General features: G+C 45.9%; 2 protein-coding genes across 14 annotated transcripts in view; one reads left to right on the top strand and one right to left on the bottom strand.

The window, feature by feature from the left end:
• Positions 1-17,927, top strand: part of Baz2a (bromodomain adjacent to zinc finger domain 2A) — a 38,328-nt gene that overhangs the window by 17,683 nt on the left and 2,718 nt on the right. For 9 of the 13 annotated variants that reach the window (XM_063254956.1, XM_063254958.1, XM_063254955.1 and 6 more), the window contains 26 exons: positions 560-1,153; positions 1,976-2,161; positions 4,161-4,379; positions 4,846-5,274; positions 5,663-5,723; positions 6,960-7,068; positions 7,227-7,328; positions 7,487-7,697; positions 9,818-9,915; positions 10,158-10,280; positions 10,460-10,684; positions 10,832-11,086; positions 11,664-11,878; positions 12,163-12,237; positions 12,433-12,613; positions 13,429-13,488; positions 13,666-13,810; positions 14,482-15,113; positions 15,232-15,460; positions 15,570-15,725; positions 15,812-15,963; positions 16,331-16,620; positions 16,725-16,857; positions 16,965-17,111; positions 17,462-17,691; positions 17,780-17,923. In XM_063254956.1, the coding sequence (XP_063111026.1) occupies positions 560-1,153; positions 1,976-2,161; positions 4,161-4,379; positions 4,846-5,274; positions 5,663-5,723; positions 6,960-7,068; positions 7,227-7,328; positions 7,487-7,697; positions 9,818-9,915; positions 10,158-10,280; positions 10,460-10,684; positions 10,832-11,086; positions 11,664-11,878; positions 12,163-12,237; positions 12,433-12,613; positions 13,429-13,488; positions 13,666-13,810; positions 14,482-15,113; positions 15,232-15,460; positions 15,570-15,725; positions 15,812-15,963; positions 16,331-16,620; positions 16,725-16,857; positions 16,965-17,111; positions 17,462-17,691; positions 17,780-17,923 (5,401 nt within the window). The remainder of the gene's footprint in view (positions 1-559; positions 1,154-1,975; positions 2,162-4,160; positions 4,380-4,845; positions 5,275-5,662; positions 5,724-6,959; positions 7,069-7,226; positions 7,329-7,486; positions 7,698-9,817; positions 9,916-10,157; positions 10,281-10,459; positions 10,685-10,831; positions 11,087-11,663; positions 11,879-12,162; positions 12,238-12,432; positions 12,614-13,428; positions 13,489-13,665; positions 13,811-14,481; positions 15,114-15,231; positions 15,461-15,569; positions 15,726-15,811; positions 15,964-16,330; positions 16,621-16,724; positions 16,858-16,964; positions 17,112-17,461; positions 17,692-17,779; positions 17,924-17,927) is intronic. The other 4 variants (XM_063254965.1, XM_063254966.1, XM_063254968.1 and 1 more) reach the window with 4 other exon arrangements.
• Rbms2 (RNA binding motif single stranded interacting protein 2) overlaps positions 5,057-17,927 on the bottom strand; it is a 76,636-nt gene continuing 63,765 nt past the window's right edge. The window contains exons 17-18 of the mRNA XM_063254977.1: positions 9,224-9,260; positions 5,057-5,234 (exon numbers count right to left, since the gene is read on the bottom strand). The gene's annotated coding sequence lies outside the window, so the exon portion shown is untranslated. The remainder of the gene's footprint in view (positions 5,235-9,223; positions 9,261-17,927) is intronic.

Here is a 17,927-nt window from a genome sequence, read left to right as displayed (position 1 = left end):
GGTTCATGCAAAGATTTTTACCTTATTATTCTCCAGAGCCTATGGGGAGGGGCTAAGCCCAGCCTTCTGAGCTGAAATCTTGTCACTGTGGTGACTGCAAATTCTATTCTTAGCCCAGCACAAAGTGCTGGATCTGCATGTGCCAGTGAGGTGGAGGCTGGTCCCTTCTGGTGCCACTATGGGGCCAAATAGACACTGGGATGGGGAGTACCTAGAAAGTTCAGTTATGCCCCTCTGATGGAAGAATTCCTCCTGGGAATGACTGGAAGAAGCATGCAACTCACTGTAGGGACTCTGCAGACAGCTTCATTTAATAAAAAGGCGGCGGCAGCAGCCAGCTCTGCTGGTAGCTCCCATGGTACCCCCTACACAGCAGTCTCAGCAGCAGTTGCTAAGCTTACATTCAGGAGTATCTGGGTTTTGTGTTCCTCAGAGACCTAAAAGCTAAATATAACAGGGACTCTCCCTTCTCTTTATCTAATCAGTCCTATTACATTGGGGTCTTTTGGTGGTCTTGTATATACATCTATAACTGATCCTTTTCTCTCTTTTCTGCCAGGTTTGAATGGGGATGTGAATGTTAATGGCTTATCTACTGTATCTCACACTACTACTTCAGGGATTTTGAACTCTGCTCCCCACTCCTCCAGCACCTCACACCTCCATCATCCCAACGTGGCCTATGACTGTCTCTGGAACTACTCACAGTACCCATCTGCCAATCCTGGCAGCAACCTCAAGGACCCACCCCTTCTCTCCCAGTTCTCGGGGGGACAGTACCCACTCAACGGCATTCTTGGGGGCAGCCGGCAACCTTCATCCCCAAGTCACAACACTAACCTTCGAGCTGGTAGCCAAGAGTTCTGGGGCAACGGTACCCAGAGTCCAATGGGGCTTAACTTTGATTCACAGGAACTGTATGATTCCTTTCCTGACCAGAATTTTGAGGTGATGCCCAATGGACCCCCAGGTTTTTTCACCTCCCCACAGACTTCTCCTATGTTGGGATCTAGTGTCCAGACCTTTGCGCCCTCCCAGGAGGTAGGCAGTGTAATCCACCCTGATGAGGCAGCAGAAAAGGAGTTGACTTCAGTCGTGGCAGAGAATGGCACTGGCTTGGTAGGCAGCCTGGAGCTGGAAGAAGAGCAACCAGGTATAACTGGGTGTCTCAGCTGGATGGGGAGAGGGAAATGGAGCTGTGGGGATAGTGGCTTTTGGAGGTGAGAAAAACTTGTCCTTCCAGCTCTCTGCAGTGGAGGCTGATTTGCATGTTGGTGATTAGCAGAGCCAAGTGGCTGGTGTTTTTGTGGCTGCAGCACCAGCTCGAGAGTGGGAGTGCAAATTATTTCAAGCTCATGCAGAGCTGCTGGCCTGGAGAGGGCAGGTGGGCGAGCCTGAAACAGCCCCAACAGATACTCTGCATCAAGAAAGCTTCTTCTACAACATGAAAGGGTTAAGATGTTAGTAGTGGGCAATGAAGCCCTTTTGACTAAGGCATGATCAAGTGGCTGCTAAAGTCATCCAAACCCTAGTAGTGATTGACATGTGAAGGTGGAAGGAAACAAGCAGAATATACCATTGCCATTGCTTGTGTACAGCATTAGTATGTGTGACAATACCTCTATAATTTCTCTCAAAAAGTTAGCTTGCAAAAGGATACCCAGTACAACAGAGAGACCACCCTGTAAAATCATAGGATGTCCTTTGTTCTCATAATTGGGGCACATGTGTATGAACATGACTGGGTTCTTGTCTCAGATCCCTCTCACTTTCTGAGCTGCAGAATTGGTTTTACCAGTACATCTCTGCTCATTTAGAGTATCTTGATATACCAGTTTCCAACATAGAATTGGCACCCTAGCAGTATTTTGAGTGAATGAGCATCCTTCTAAAACAATTTTAACTGCCTGGTATACCTAAATGAAGCTGTTAAAGGCACCAATTTTGACTTGTGCTCTCTCCTGGAATTCCCTAGAACTAAAGATGTGTGGATATAATGGCTCTGTCCCCTCTGTGGAGTCATTACACCAAGAGGTCTCAGTCCTGGTTCCTGACCCCACAGTAAGCTGTTTAGATGACCCTTCTCATCTTCCTGATCAACTAGAAGACACTCCAATCCTCAGTGAAGATTCTCTTGAGCCTTTTGACTCTCTGGCACCAGGTGAGCTAGAAGGCTGGATCTTTTACTTCCAAGTAGAGGGTAGCCAGTTTTACCACCTAAAAGAAAAAGTAAAACAGAGACCATGTCAGAGAATCTGGGGCATTGAGACTTCCAGATAATCTAGAGGCAGACCACAGTTATGTGCCACTGGCCTGCCTGGGCCAACTTCCCCTCTGAACTGAATTGGTTCATTTCCCAAGTTCTTGCCAGTGTTCAATTTGGCCAAGAATCTTGGGCTCTAATAATTCACTGAATATGGGCTTAACTACTATAGCAGTTTGGCTATTTGTGTTCTCACTTAGAGAAAACATTTGTCAATGAACAGTAGTTTTTTTACCACACTGATATATAGGAAAGGCATGTTTTATGATAAATACTATAATTTTGCAAGGTTCTGTGATCAATGCTTTTTTACTTTTCACTTCAGAACTTTTATGGTCTTTACAGTCTGAGAACTTTACTCTTTTTTTTTCTTTTAAATGACTACTTTTTCATTCACTTGGTTTTTGTTTTGTTTTTTCCTGTACTGGGTATTTAACCCAGGACCTGCTTGTTAAGCTGTATACCCAGTGCCCTAATTGTGTACCCCTGGTCCTCTGCTTTTTTTTTTTTTTTTTTTGTAGATTTTTACACAGGATTTGCTTAAGTCACTAAGTTGCCCATCCTGGGTTTCAAGTTGTGATCCTCCTTCCTCAGCTTCCCAGAATGCTGGGATTACAGTGTGCACCAACATGCCTGGCTCTTTCTTTTTTTTCCTTTCTTCCTGTCTTTTTTTTTGAGACAGGGTCTCACTATGCAGTTTAGGCTGGCCTTCAGCTCACTTTGTAGCCCAGGCTGCTCTCAAACTCACAACAATCCTCTTGCCTCAGCCTCCCACGTGCTAGGATTACAGCAGGCATGTGCCACCATACCTGGCTAAAATGGAACTTTGTTTTTTGGTGGGGCGGGGGGAGCGGGATTGAACTCATGATCTCACGCTTGCCAGGCAGGTGCTTGTGCTGCTGAAGTAAACCCCCAGCCCCTGGCCAATTCTTTTAAAGTGCTGTATATTGTGTATTTTCCCATTTAATTGTTTAGGGGGATGGGGCTTCACCCACACCACCTACCAGTTTACCCACTGGGGTCGCCACTTGTGTGTCTCACACCACAAGCCTCCCATTTAATTTTAGAATCTTCACATTGTGGAAAGTAGAAATGGAGTTTGAGACAGAGTCTTGCTGTGTAGTCCAGACTGGCCTTAAACATGTAGTTGGTGATCCTCCTGCCTCAGCTGAGTACTAGGATTATAGACATGTGCTACCACACATGGCCTAGAGTTGGACATTTTTCAGGCCAGTTTTTGTTTTGTTTTGTTTTGTTTTGTTTTTTTTGTCTTTTTTTTTTTATCGGTACCAGGGATCGAACTCGCGACTGCCTGCTTGTAAGGCAGGCGCTTATGCCGCTGAGCTAAATCCCCAGCCCTTGTTTTGTTTTTTGGGACAGGGTCTCGCTATGCAGTTCAGGCTGGCCTTGAGCTCACTTTGTAGCCAAGGCTGGTCTCGAACTCGCAACAATCCTCCTGCCTCAGCCTCCCGAGTGCTGGGATTACAGGCGTGAGTCACCACACCTGGCTCAAGGTCAGGTTTTTTTTGGTCTTTGTCTTTGTTTTTGTTTTGGGTTGGGAATTGAACTGAGGACCTTTGCACTGACTTGTTAGCCCTTTTTTTTATTGGACACCAGGGATTGAACTCGGGACCTTGCACTTGCCAGGCAGGTGCTTAGGCTGCTGAGCTATATCCCTGGCCCTGTCAGCCTTTCTTTCTTAGTTATTTATCTACTAATAGGGTCGTGCTAAGTCACTAAATAGCCTAGGCTGGGCTTTAATTTGCAATTTCTGCCTCAGCTTCCAAGAGTAGTGAGATTATAGGCATGTGTCACCACCAAGCCAGTATTTTTTGAGGAAATTTTACCAATTTTTCCTTAATATACTGTTGATTTTTTTCTTTCACCCCATAAACAGAGCCAGTGAGTGGAGGACTTTATGGTATAGATGACACAGAACTGATGGGTACAGAGGACAAACTGCCTCTTGAAGATAGTCCTGTGATCTCTGCCCTTGATTGTCCTTCACTTAATAATGCTACCACCTTCAGTCTCCTGGCCGATGACAGTCAAACATCAGCTTCTATCTTTGCCAGCCCTGCCTCTCCACCCGTCTTAGGGGAGTCTGTTCTGCAGGGTAAGTGAGGAGAGGCAGGACGAGAAAAAGTCCTTGACCTACCAAAAAGAAAAGACAGAAAAAAAAAAGAAAACAAAGTAGATTCCATATAGTTAGGGCAATAGGAGTAGGAAATCAGCAGGAATGCCTAGCTAGGGGGTGAAGGGCTTATGGTGGTATTAAGAAAGGTATAGACAATTGTACTCTTAACCTGTGTTAAGTCAGTCCAGACTTTGGAGTCTTGGGACTTGCAAGGGGAGGCTAGATATCTTCCTTTTCAGGCTTCAGACAAAAGATACAATATATTTATAGTATATTTATATTTATAGTGTATATTGCCCTTTAACCTTTGTAAATGTTTGGGAAAGAAAGCCAGAGGTGCTTTTTCAAACCCTAGAATGAAGCCCTTGAAGTGACTATGGTTCACTTAATCCAGATTGTTTTATGTGATGCCATTTTTTCTTTACTCTATCCCTTTGGATCCTAGATAACAGCTTTGACCTGAATAATGGCAGTGACGCCGAACAGGAAGAAATGGAGACTCAGGGTTCTGACTTCCCTCCACCCCTGACCCAGCCACCCCCTGAGCAGTCATCCACTATTCAAATTGAACTACATCCAGTAGCCTCACCAGCAGTCTCACCAGCAGTCTCCCCAGAAGTCTCCCTGTCAGTTTCTCCAGCAGCCTCTCCACATCTCTCCCCAGCAGCTTGCCAAGTGGTCTCTCCCAGTTCCTCAGCAGTCCTACCGGCAGTCTCTATGGAAGTTGCCTTGACAGCTCCAGTGAGCTCCCCAAAACCTTCCCCTGTAACTTCCCCAGCTTCTGTCTCTCCAACAAATAAACATGTCAGCAGCTTTCATGAAGGCACTGGTGACCTGGAAGAGATCACAGGAGAAGTCACTACTTCTGGTAGTGGTAAGTGTCCAGATTCTGTTCAGCCTCTGACTGGTTCTGGGAAAAGTGTGTTTCATCTAGGTGTGATATATGCCTGTAATCTCAATGCTCTGGGAGGCTGAGTCAGGAAGATCACAAGCTCAGACCCAGTCAGGGCAACTTAGTGACTTAGCAAGATCTCTTCTCAAAATAAATTTTAGAAAGATTGGGGATCTAGTTCAGTACAAGGGTCTCAAATTCAGCCCTCAGTACTACTGAGAGTTGGTGGGGTGAGAGATGAAGGAAGGGAGTTGTTCCATGTTGCATGTATGTTATCCACCCCTCTCCACCCCCCACCCCCACCCTCGGCCCATTATGTTAATGTTGTACTTGAGCTCCTAACATGGGTATCCTGTGTCTTCCTTCCAAGCTGATGTCCTGAGGAGACGTATCGCTACTCCGGAAGAAGTTCGTCTTCCCCTCCAACATGGGTAAATGCTCTAGGTTATTGCATGCGTTGACCTTGAAAAGTTTAATGCATGACTTTTGGAATTGAGGAGCTCCCTTTTCTGAGTCTGGGGAGAAATTGGCTGGATAAGAGTAGATTACAGGACTGTTATCTGTAATTATATTGTTCCTTGGTATGAGATTCCTGAGTTTTTCTTCTTTCAGGATCTGTCTTCACTCACTGACTCTTTTCTCATCTTGTGGTGGCTCAGCCTTGATTAAGGGGCTCCAGTTGTTATCTTTACTAGACCCTGAGTCTCAGATGTCCAAACTAGCTGCCTCACCTATTTCTTTCTTTTTTTTTTTTTTTTGTCTTTGTTTCGGTACCGGGGATCGAACTCATGACTGCCTGCTTGCAAGGCAGGCGCTTATGTCTCTGAGCTAAATCCCTACCCCCCTCACCTATTTCAAAAGAGAAAGGGTAGTAATAAATGAGTAGTGGGTTATGAACAATGAATTGGGGTAGTTTAGTTATGGTGGTGGGGTTTTTTTTGGAATCAGGAATTGAACTCAGGACCTCACACTTGCCAGGCAGGCACTGTGCTACTGATCTATATCCTGGGCCCTTTGGTGGTTTTTCTTTAATGATGTTGCAAGAGGTAAACACTATAACAGTATGTTAACTAGAATGAATAAGCCAGCAAATACCCAAGGGCTTTGTGGAAGTAACTATCATGCCTTGTCTTCCCCCAACTCTTCTAGGCTATTTACAGTTACCAACTCTTAGTATTACTTACAATATGAAAGAAAGATAAAGCTTAGACTTAACAAAAATCTGTCACTCAAAACATGGAGTTCCTAACTAAACTCTGGCTTACTGAGTCATTTTATGGAGTCAGTGGGGACTTGACTCTTCAGTTTGCCTCCCCAATCCGCTTTCTTCTATCCCTACTCCCCTCGATTTTTTCCTTTATTGTCCACTCAGTAAGTTTCCCTGAATGATATTAGGAAGGGATTTCTTGCTGTTTATCTCACAGACTTTGTAGGTAGAGGTCTTTTTAGTTTTGCGTAGTTTAATGTATTGCTGTCCTCCTGAGGTGTTTGTGAGAGCTCAGTTGGCCTTTTAGTCAAGTTTATCTCTCACAATGCTTTGGCATCTGCATACAGTACTAGTGAGACAGCTATGGGAGGGTCATCTGCTCAGTGGGCTTGGCTCCTGGGTGGCTTGGAAGTGGGTAGGCGTGTGACCTGGTGGTAGGGCCCATGTGCTTCTCTGGCAGGTGGCGGAGAGAAGTGCGCATCAAGAAGGGCAGCCACCGATGGCAAGGGGAGACCTGGTATTATGGACCCTGTGGGAAGAGAATGAAACAGTTTCCAGAAGTGATCAAGGTAATATAGCCTTTATGGGTGTTTTTGAAGGTAGACACCCCTTTTTGAGACCTGTGGTGTTGGATGGCATTGTTTACTCCAGGGCCTGTTGTGCTGTGCCATTCCCAGCCAAAGACATCGTTAAGACTCATTAATGTTGATTAACTTCCTTCTTTTAGTATCTGAGCCGCAATGTGGTACACAGTGTGCGCCGTGAACACTTCAGCTTCAGTCCTCGTATGCCTGTTGGAGATTTCTTTGAAGAGAGAGACACACCAGAGGTGCTGGCCAAAGGTTTAATGTATTTTGGTCCCTGAAAAAGAGTTGATGGACAATCTGGAGCCTTTTCTTGTGGGGTTTGGAAGTTCTGGGAGCCTTAAACGGTTTAGAGGATCTAAGTGATTTGCACTATTGTAACACAGTCTTCCTGCTATCTTAGGGCTTGCAATGGGTTCAACTCTCAGCAGAAGAAATTCCATCCAGGATTCAGGCAATTACTGGCAAACGGGGTCGACCTCGAAACAATGAAAAGGCTAAGACTAAAGAAGTCCCCAAGGTGAAACGGGGCCGAGGTCGGCCACCCAAGGTCAAAATCCCTGAGCTATTAAATAAGACAGACAACCATCTTCCAAAGAAACTGGAGGCCCAAGGTATAGTAGCATTTTTTACTTTGAGATTCTGCTCCCACACAAGGTATCTGAAATTACTAAATTGCTAATACCTGGGTTTCCCAGGAGTGTGACTGATACCTGAGAAGAATTTCAATCAGCTTCTCCTCCTCGTAATAACAACATCGGGGTCCCAGCACTTTGGGTACTTGTTTTGCAATGTTTCTTCCTTGAGGTGGTCTTATTAATGATGTCTTAAGTCTCCAGGTATAGTTATATTTCTCAGAAGAGAGGATTTCTATTATTTCCACGCCCTTTGTTACCTCTTACTCAACTTCTTATTTATACTGATGTCATTTGTCCACTTTTGCTTATGACCACTGTAAGGAGATTTGAAATTCACATCTCAGTTCAAAAGATAATCAGTACTAGTTTAGGAGAATACACAGGGTTGGGGTAGGGGGTGTCTTAAGTGCTGCAATTTCCCTGTGTGAAAATATGAACAAATTTTGTTTTCTGTTTCCTACCAGCTCTACCATTTTCTGACTGTGTGACCTAACACAGTCTCATTACCTTTTTTTTTCTTTGAGACAGTCTTACTCTAGGTAGTTCAGGTTTATCTTTGAACTCAGTATGTATATGTAGTCTAGTCTGGGTCAGCTTCAAACTCCCTGTTGTACCTTCTGTATCATCTTTTTGCCTTTACTCATCTTTGCTTTACCTTCCTCACTCAGTGTTTCCTGCTACTTCAGCCTTTTGAGTGCTGGGATTATAAGTGTGTGCTACCACATCCAGCTGAATCTCATATTTTAATGGAAGTCTTTTTTTTTTTAGTTGCAGGGATCGAATGCATGCTTTGCACTTGCCAGGCAGGTGCTTATGCCGCTAAGCTGATCCCTGGCATTTTAATGGAAATCTTAGGCAGTTCATCTGCCCATGTGTATCTGACTAAGGGTTGCTTTATAGATGAATGGTGGTATTTCAGAAACAAAAGAATAGGTACTATCAGATTAAAAGTATCACAAAGTACACAGAATTATGCTTCAGTATTTAGTCTTCCAGAATAACGAAATTCTGTTTGTTCAGTGAAGCTAGAAGACCTGAGATATAGGCATAAGCAATAGCTATGTTGATGTTGAACTATATAGTGTCTGTTACCTGCTACCAACTAACACCCTCCTTCCCTGGCGCCTTTCTCAGCCCTCTCTGGCACCTTTCTCAGCCCTCTCTGCACTAAAATGAGTTTGTGCATTGCTGCACTTGTCAGGTAGCCTGAGAAAGAGACAGGCTGCAAGGCTACCCTGTTGTTAAGACCTCTTTCCCATTAGCTGGACTGCTTCCAAAATCAATTAATTTGGATCCAGAGGCTGCTGCTTGTGAGCAGGAGATCACATTTGAGTTCTTTATGCTCCTCTCCTACATTTTCCCCCAGTATTTTATTATGTATACTTAAAAATAAAACATAACATATTGTAGTACACTGCCATAATCCCGTAACTCTGGGAACCTGAGGCAAGGATAGAAGGTTTGATGGCGACAGGGATATAGCTCAGCAGCGTGGAGCCTACCTGGTAAGTGTGAGGTCCTTTGTTCAATTCCCAGTACCTAAAAAAGAAAGAAAATTTAAACCCAGACAATTTGACTGTTTAACAAGACCCTGTCTTAAAGTAAAAAAGGACTGGTGCTAGGCATGATGGCTCATGCCTGTTAATTCCAGTACTTAGGAGCTTGAGACAGGGGATCACTGAGAGTTTAAGGACAGCCTAGGCTACATAGTTCCAGAAAAGGCTGACGTACAGAATGAGACCCTGCCATAAAACAAAAAAACGAACAGGCAGATGTAGCTCAGTTCATCCCTGAGTACCAGAACTCAGATATTTAAAAAAAAAAACTCCCTAGGCACGGTGGCATGCACCTATAATCCCAGCACTAGGGAGGCTGAGGTAAGAGGATCTCCTTGAGTTGGAGACCAGCTTGGGCTACATAGTGAGTTTAAGACTAGCCTGAAGGTACATAGCAAGTCCCTGCCTCAAAAAAACAAAACAAAACTTCTCTACATTCTTCTAAGGAACTGCTTGAGAGACCAGCTTTGTAATGGTGTGTGCTGTCCTGGGTACCAAAGGTCTGTCTTTCTGCCTCACTCATCTCATTTTTCTTTACAGAAACACTGAATGAGGAAGATAAAGCAAAGATGAGTAAAAGCAAGAAGATGAGACAGAAGGTACAGCGGGGAGAATGTCAGTCTCCTATCCAAGGGCAGGTGAGGGACATCAGTGGGCTCTTCTCCTACAAATTGCTTCATGTTTTTTTCCATCTCCCACATCTCTCATCCCCTGCATAGTACCACAAACTTATTGCCCTGAAGTCTCTTGGGCTTGATTTAGAGAATTGGGTTTATTCATTAATAATGTGGGCATCTGTAGGGTGAAAGAATCCATTGCCATCCCTCATCCTGTCTCCCACCTCTCCTCCCCAGCACCCTTGTTTGTTTTTTAATCCTAGCCCAAGCAGAGATGCTTTCAGAGTTTGAGGAGAAATGACTTCCCTTATGGTTTACAGGCCAAAAACAAGAGGAAACCAGAAACCAAAAGCTTAAAACAGAAGGACACCAAGAAGAAATTGAAGGTAGGTGCAACTAAGGTACACACTTGCTGAGGATAATTTTGAAGTGATCGAACTTCTTTGTAAGATGTGTATGTCTTACAGTTTCATTTCTGGGCTGACACTGGGAGGGACTGAGGCCAAGAAATGGTGGTGACTGGTATCTTTATGTCGCTCCTGCTTCCTCTCTCTTTGATGGGTAGGGTGAGAAAGAAAAGATAAAGACAAAGCAGGAAAAAGTGAAGGAAAAAGTGAAGAAGGAAAAGGTAAAAATGAAGGAAAAGGATGAAGTGGCCAAAGCCAAGCCAACTTGTAAATCAGATAAGACCCTCACTACCCAGAAACGCCTGGAGGAACGGCAGAGGCAGCAGATGATCTTGGAGGAGATGAAGAAGCCCACAGAGGATATGTGTCTAACTGACCACCAGGTAGTGAGGGGAGAGAACAATTCTGGGGTCACTTTTGGAGGGACCATTTGTAAGGACATCTCTACTATAGAGAGGACCTCATGGAAAGTCTTATGGTTGCCTTCTGCTAAGTCTTAACAAAACATTGTACCACTTTCATCCCTCCAGCCCTTGCCTGAGTTCACACGCATCCCTGGTTTGACACTGCCCAGTAGGACTTTCTCAGACTGCTTGACCATTGTGGAGTTCCTGCACAGCTTCGGCAAGGTGCTGGGCTTTGACCCTAACAAAGATGTGCCTAGCCTGGGAGTCCTGCAGGAGGGACTCCTGTGTCAAGGTGACAGCTTGGGCAAGGTGCAAGATCTATTGGTACGGCTCCTAAAGGCTGCGCTCTATGATCCTGGACTGCCCTCCTATTGTCAGGTGAGCTTTCCTGGGCAAGTCAGGAAGGCTTGCAATGTAGTGCCTTGTCTCCATTTTACTTTTCTGAGAACACTTAGAGACTTCATAAAATGATGAGAAGTGGGGGAGATGTTTTTGTTTCCATTTCTGTTTTCCTTACATTTTTCCATTTCTTTTTCTTCCTGACACCTTGCTTCCCCCGACCCCCCCCCCCGCCCCTTTGGGTACGAAAATCGAACTCATCACCTCATGCATGCCAGGCAGGTGCGGTGCCACTGAGTTATATTCCTTTTCCTTTGTCTTAATCTTTTGTTGTTGTTGTTGTTCTGTTTTGTTAGATAGATAGGGCCTGACTATATATAGGTCAAGCTGGCCTCGAATTTGCCACAATCCTGCCTCAGCCTCCTAAGTGCTGGAATTACAGTCACCACACCTGGTGTTAATCCTTTTTTTGTACTTTTCTTTTGCAGTCTTATTTTGTTTTAAAAACCTTCTTCTGTATTTTCTGTTTTAACCCAGTAGTTTTTTCCCAGATTAATCGAATTCAAGTTGTTCCTCTTTGCTGCTTCACTCTCATTATGCTCTTTCCTTTAAACAGTCTCTGAAGATCTTGGGAGAGAAGGTATGTGAGATCTCACTGACAAGAGACAATGTGTCTGAGATCCTACGCTGCTTCCTCATGGCATATGGAGTAGAGCCCACCCTATGTGACAGCCTACACACTCAGCCTTTTCAGGCCCAGCCACCCCAGCGGAAAGCTGCTATCCTGGCCTTCCTTGTGCACGAGCTGAACGGGTCTACCCTTATCATCAAGTGAGAGGCTAGGGTGGGGATGGTTGTCTTATGCCTTGTCATACTGGGATTGGGGAGGAATTTTGCCTTTCAGAAGTCCTAAGGTGATATGTGCCCACTGCTAAGCTCTGGAGATGGTAGAGTGAATTTTGGTGCTCTTAGGAGAATTTAAGCCTGCCTCTGACATTCGTCTTGTCTAGGTTCTAGGCTGAAGCTCCCTACCCCCTATATGTCTTTAAAAGTTTCTTCCCTTTTTTTTGTGCTGCTATTTCTTCCTCAAAATCCCATTCTTTATTCTCCTGCAGTGAGATTGACAAAACTCTGGAGAGTATGTCCAGCTACAGGAAAAACAAGTGGATTATTGAAGGCCGGCTCCGGAGGTAGGGACAGGAGAGCAAAACTAAGAGAGGAGTGAAGTAGGGAAGGATGAAGCATGCCTAGCATTTTTGCTTACAACTTTTGCCCTTAGTTCCTACCCTAGGTTGGGGACCTTAATAATGGTTGAGATTCCAGATTTTCCTGCTGTGGCAGTAGGATGCTCATCACAGTTTTCTTTAATCCACTATCTGTTCAAGACTGAAAACAGCTCTGGCTAAGCGAACTGGGCGGCCTGAGATAGAGATGGAAGGACTAGAGGAAGGCCTGGGACGGAGGCGTAGTTCTCGGATAATGGAAGAAACCAGTGGCATGGAAGAGGAAGAAGAAGAGGAAACTCTAGCAGCTGTCCATGGTCGAAGAGGTCGAAGAGATGGAGAGGTACTGGCCCAACAGCAACAGAAGTGAAAGTCAAAACACACCAGACACACACCTATAATCTTAGGCAGGAAGAGTGCCATGAGTTTGAGGACAACCTGGGCTACAGAGAATTCAAGGCCAACCTGAACTAACTACATAGTGAGATCTTGTCTCCAATAAAAAATTTGTTGGCTGGAAATGGTGGCTCACGCCTGTAATCCCAGCATTCTGGGATCCCAAAGCAGGAAGATCACATGTCCTAAGCCAGCCTTCACAGTTTACTGAGACCCTATCACATAATAAAAACATGTAGAGAAGCCAGGTGTAGTGGTACATGTCTGTAATCCCAGCATCGAGAGGTTGAGGCAGGAAGATTGTTACAAACTTGAGACCAGCCTGGGCTACAAAGTGATCTCAAAGTCAACCTGAACTGCATAGCCATACCCTGTCTCAAAAAAAGACAAAGAGCAGGGTGTGGTGGCACATGCCTGTTAATCCCAGCATTTGGGAGGCTGAGGCAGGAAAATTGTTGCAAATTCCATACCAACCTGGGCTACAAAGTGATCTCAAGGCCAGCCTTAACTGCATAGTGAGACCCTGTCTCAAAAAGACCAAAAAAAAAAAAAAAAAAAGTGCTGGGGATATAGCTCAGCAGCATAGTGTCTGCCTGGCAAGCATGAGGTCCCCAGGAGAGGGGAAAAGAAAACATGTAGAGCTAGAAGTCGGTGAGAAGGCCCTGAGTTCGATCCTTAGAACAGAAAAGAAAAGGGACATAGGTACTTCTCTGTCTTGGTCCTGGTAACTTCCTTTTTCCTCGTGTTCTTGTTTTTCTCTAGGTTGATGTTATAGCATCTAGCATCCCGGAGTTAGAGCGCCAGATAGAAAAACTCAGTAAGGTATTGTTGGTAGAGTTGGAAGTGTGGGCTGGGCAAGAAATAATCACCTCAGCTGGGTATCAGTTTTACAGGGGAGCTCTGAGAGCTTGTGCCTTCTCCCATGTACTAGATGAATTCACTACTCTCCCTCTAGAAATGTGTTTTTTAGTCGTCTTCCTTTTCCACCTGCCTATACAGCGTCAGCTGTTCTTTCGCAAAAAGCTACTTCATTCATCCCAGATGCTTCGAGCAGTCTCCTTGGGGCAAGACCGATACAGACGCCGCTACTGGGTATTGCCATATTTGGCTGGTATCTTTGTGGAAGGAGCAGAAGGGAGCCTAGGTAGGTGTGTGTGTGTGTGTGTGTGTGTGTGTGTGTGTGTGTGTGTGTGTGTGTGTGAAAGCCTCAATCCTCTGAGCCCTATCTAATAAATGATTCCTTTGTCTCTGCTTAGTTAGTGATCTTAGGCTTCTTTTGTTTTATGAGAATCATCAGTAGAGCACAGTGGTTAGGAGCACAGGCCCTAGAATAGGACTCCCTACCTGCTTGCTATGCCACTTATCAACTATATGCTTGTTTCTTCATTTGTAACTGGAGTTAGTAATAGAATGTGTGTTTTATGGAGCTGTTAGGGGGATCAAGAAGAGTTAATGCTCCTTATTGGACTAGTGCTTAACAGAACAGGCCTTGAGGAGTATAGTTCAGTGGTAGAACACAGAATAAAATTCCTGGGTTTGAGCCCCAGCATCAGAAAAAAATAATAATAATGCTTAAAATACAGTTGGTTCTCAGTAGATTTCTGCTTACAATTATGCCACTGCTGCTGATGATCACTTAGAACAAACAGTATTTTTTTCCCCAGATATTTTGTCCATTGATATATAAATTATTACTAGTGGTGGAACATCATAGAAAGAAGACTAAGTCCAAAAGAAAAAGAAAGTATGTATCATGTATTTATATGTTCTTTTCTGTTGTATATCAGTATGTGTCTTAAATTCTTTTCTTTGTAGTTCCTGAAGATACAAAGCAGGAGAGTGATTCCTTAAGGGTGACAGTCCATCCAGCACCCACTCCTGCCTTCTTCTCTGTGAAGAGAGAATTAAGTAGCTGTAGCACCTCTGCCAGTTCTGCCCGGACACGAGGCCGACCTCGAAAAACTAAACCTGGGTCAATGCAACCTAGAAACCTGAACTCTTCTCTCAAAGGCCAGGATTCAGAACAACCCCAGGACCGGCTTCAGCCCAAGGCGCAGCCCCATCTTCAGCCTCAGGCTCCTCCCCAGCTCCAGCCCCAGCCCCAATCCCATCATGAATCCCTGGAGCTAGAAGGCTCTCCTTTGTCTCTGAGTCAGAGCCAGCATGACCTCAGCCAGTCAGCTTTCCTGTCTTGGCTGAGCCAGACTCAGAGTCATGGTTCTTTGCTGAGTAGCTCAGTCCTCACACCTGATAGCAGCCCAGGAAAGTTAGACCCAGCCCCCTCACAGCCCATGGAGGAGCCTAATGAGGCAGAGTCTGGCCTTGATCCTCCAGCATCCTGGTTTAATTTCTCAGCCCAGGTGCCCTGTAATGCTGCCCCTACACCGCCCCCTGCAGTTTCTGAGGATCAGCCCACTCCTTCCCCTCAGCTGCCTGCCTCAAAGCCAGTAAGTTGCAGAAAGAATATGTTCCTTATGTTTGCACAGGCTCCATGGGTTGGCTATGGGACTGCTAAGGAAACCTATATGTGTGAAAATACCCTCATCCTTTTATGTCTCCTTTTAGTCACAGATGAATAGACCTAGTGCCGCCAACCCTTCTTCTTCAGCACAGTTCTCGTCCACCCCCTTGACTGGGGTAACTCCTAAGAGGCTAGCAGCAGACTCTGGAGAAATGCTACAGAGTCCCACAGGGCTGGGACAGCCAAAACGGAGAGGAAGACCTCCCAGCAAGTTATTCAGACAGATGGAGCAGCGTTACTTAACCCAGCTGACAGCCCAGCCTGTTCCCCCTGGTGAGTGATTCTGGGTGCAATGGGGTAAGAGTACAAGGAAGCATTGTGGGCATTGTGTTTCATAGCTGGTTCCCAAACCTCACCCCATGTATGGGTTCCTTGTTTTCAGAGATGCGTTCAGGCTGGTGGTGGATTCGAGATCCTGAGGTGCTGGATGTCATGCTCAAGGCCCTACACCCCCGAGGCATCCGGGAGAAGGCACTTCACAAACACCTTCACAAGCACAGGAACTTCTTGCAAGAAGTCTGTTCACGGCCCTCAACTGGTAAATAGATACCTTCACCTAGCCTAAACTGCAGAGCCCAGGGCAAATGTGAGCTCATGGGCCTCTTCTGTCTTCTCACTTCTCAGATCCCATCTTTGAGCCTAGTCAGCTACCTCCCTTTCAAGAAGGGGTTATGAGCTGGTCACCCAAAGAGAAGACATATGAAACAGACCTGGCTGTGCTTCAGCGGGTAGAGGATCTTGAACAGCGGGTTATCCTGTCTGACCTGCAGATTCGGGTATACTGGGATTGGCACTGGGTGGGGAGTTGTTTAGGAGAGGTCATTAATTCCTTAAAAACTATTTGGAACCAGGGGTTTAGCTCAGCAGCATAAGTGCGTCCTTGGAAAATGTGAGGTCGTGAGTTCGATCCCTGGCACCAAAAAAAAAAAAAAAAAAAAAAAAGGAGTGGGGCATGGTGGTTTACACCAGAAATCCTAGTACTCTGGAGGCTGAGGCAAAAGACTCTCTATGAGTTCAAGGCAACCTGAACTACATAACAAGACCCTGTCACAAACACACATACACCATTCAGAAAACCTCTTGTGACCTAAAAATGGGTTTTTTTTCTCCTTTATGAGTTTTATTCTGCTTTCCCACATGAAGGGCTGGACATGTCCTAGTCCAGACTCTACTCGTGAAGACCTGGCCTACTGTGAGCATCTAGCTGACTCCCAGGAGGACATCACCTGGAGAGGTCGCAGCAGAGAAGGGCTGGCACCTCAGCGTAAAAGTACCAACCCTCTGGACCTGGCTGTGATGCGACTGGCTGCATTAGAACAGAATGTGGAGCGGCGGTACCTGCGGGAGCCTCTCTGGCCAGCTCATGAGGTGGTACTAGAAAAGGCACTGCTCAGCACACCCAATGGGGCCCCTGAGGGCACCACGACAGAGATGTGAGTGATTCCCACTAGTTCTTGGTATCAGAGAGCAAGGCTAAGCTCCCCGCTCTTCATTTGATCCTGCGCCTTATCCACACATCACTGCTTTCTTCCTACAGCTCATACGAAATCACCCCTCGGGTTCGGGTTTGGCGCCAGACACTTGAGCGGTGCCGGAGTGCAGCCCAGGTGTGCTTATGCATGGGCCAGCTGGAACGGTCCATTGCCTGGGAAAAGTCTGTCAACAAAGTGGTAAGAGACACAGAGGGCCTGAAAGGGCCAAGGAGCCAGCCCTCCCATGTGGGTGGGGTGACAGATAGGCAGAGGCTTAAAGGCTTCCCGTGTCTCCTCACAACCAGACCTGTCTAGTCTGCCGGAAGGGTGACAATGATGAGTTTCTTCTGCTTTGTGATGGGTGTGACCGCGGCTGCCACATTTACTGCCATCGGCCCAAGATGGAGGCTGTCCCAGAAGGGGACTGGTTCTGTGCTGTCTGTTTGGCCCAAGTAAGTAAGATCTCCACTCTCATTGCATCCCACTTACCATCAATCCTACAAATGTTATTCTGCTCCCAAACTCAGCTTGGAATGAGTTCACGGGATATTAGGAGACCTGGATTCTGGTTCTTATTTGGAAAAAATCACTTAAATTTTATAGCCTCAGTTGCCTCTATAAAATGGGTAATTATCCCTTTCCTTTCACCCCGACTTGTTATCTGAATAAATTCAGATGCCAGCTTATATAGGAAGGTATTTTGAAGCCTCGGTTATAGTTAGGGATTCTAACAAATTAGAAGGCAGCCCTTGTGGGTACTGGGGAACTGATGATGCTTATCTCCACCTTTTCTTACCCTCAGCAGGTGGAGGAAGAGTTCCCTCAGAAACCTGGTTTCCCAAAGCGAGGGCAGAAACGGAAAAGTGGTTACTCACTGAACTTCCCAGAAGCTGAGGGCCGGCGCCGCCGGGTACTGTCAAGGGGCCGAGAGAGCCCATCATCAATACCCCGATACTCAGAAGAAGGGCTGTCTCCCTCCAAGCGACGTCGACTCTCCATGCGGAACCACCACAGCGATCTCACGTTCTGCGAGTGAGTTAGTGCCATCTGCCAGAAAGAGGACTAGGTGGGGCAGTGCATGCAGCCAGAAAGGGAGCCATTGCTGTCCTTGTGCTGGTAGGATTATCTTGATGGAGATGGAGTCTCATGACGCAGCCTGGCCTTTCCTGGAACCTGTGAATCCACGACTGGTGAGTGGCTACCGGCGCATCATCAAGAACCCAATGGATTTTTCCACCATGCGGGAGCGGCTGCTCCGAGGAGGGTGA

The sequence above is a fragment of the Cavia porcellus genome, unplaced genomic scaffold (assembly GCF_034190915.1).
Source record: "Cavia porcellus strain 051 isolate PalLab524CR breed Dunkin Hartley unplaced genomic scaffold, mCavPor4.1 scaffold_8, whole genome shotgun sequence".
NCBI classification, from domain to species: Eukaryota; Metazoa; Chordata; class Mammalia; order Rodentia; family Caviidae; genus Cavia; species Cavia porcellus.
The sequence above is the reverse complement of the archived record's forward strand: the minus strand, read 5'-3'. Positions and strand labels throughout refer to the sequence as shown.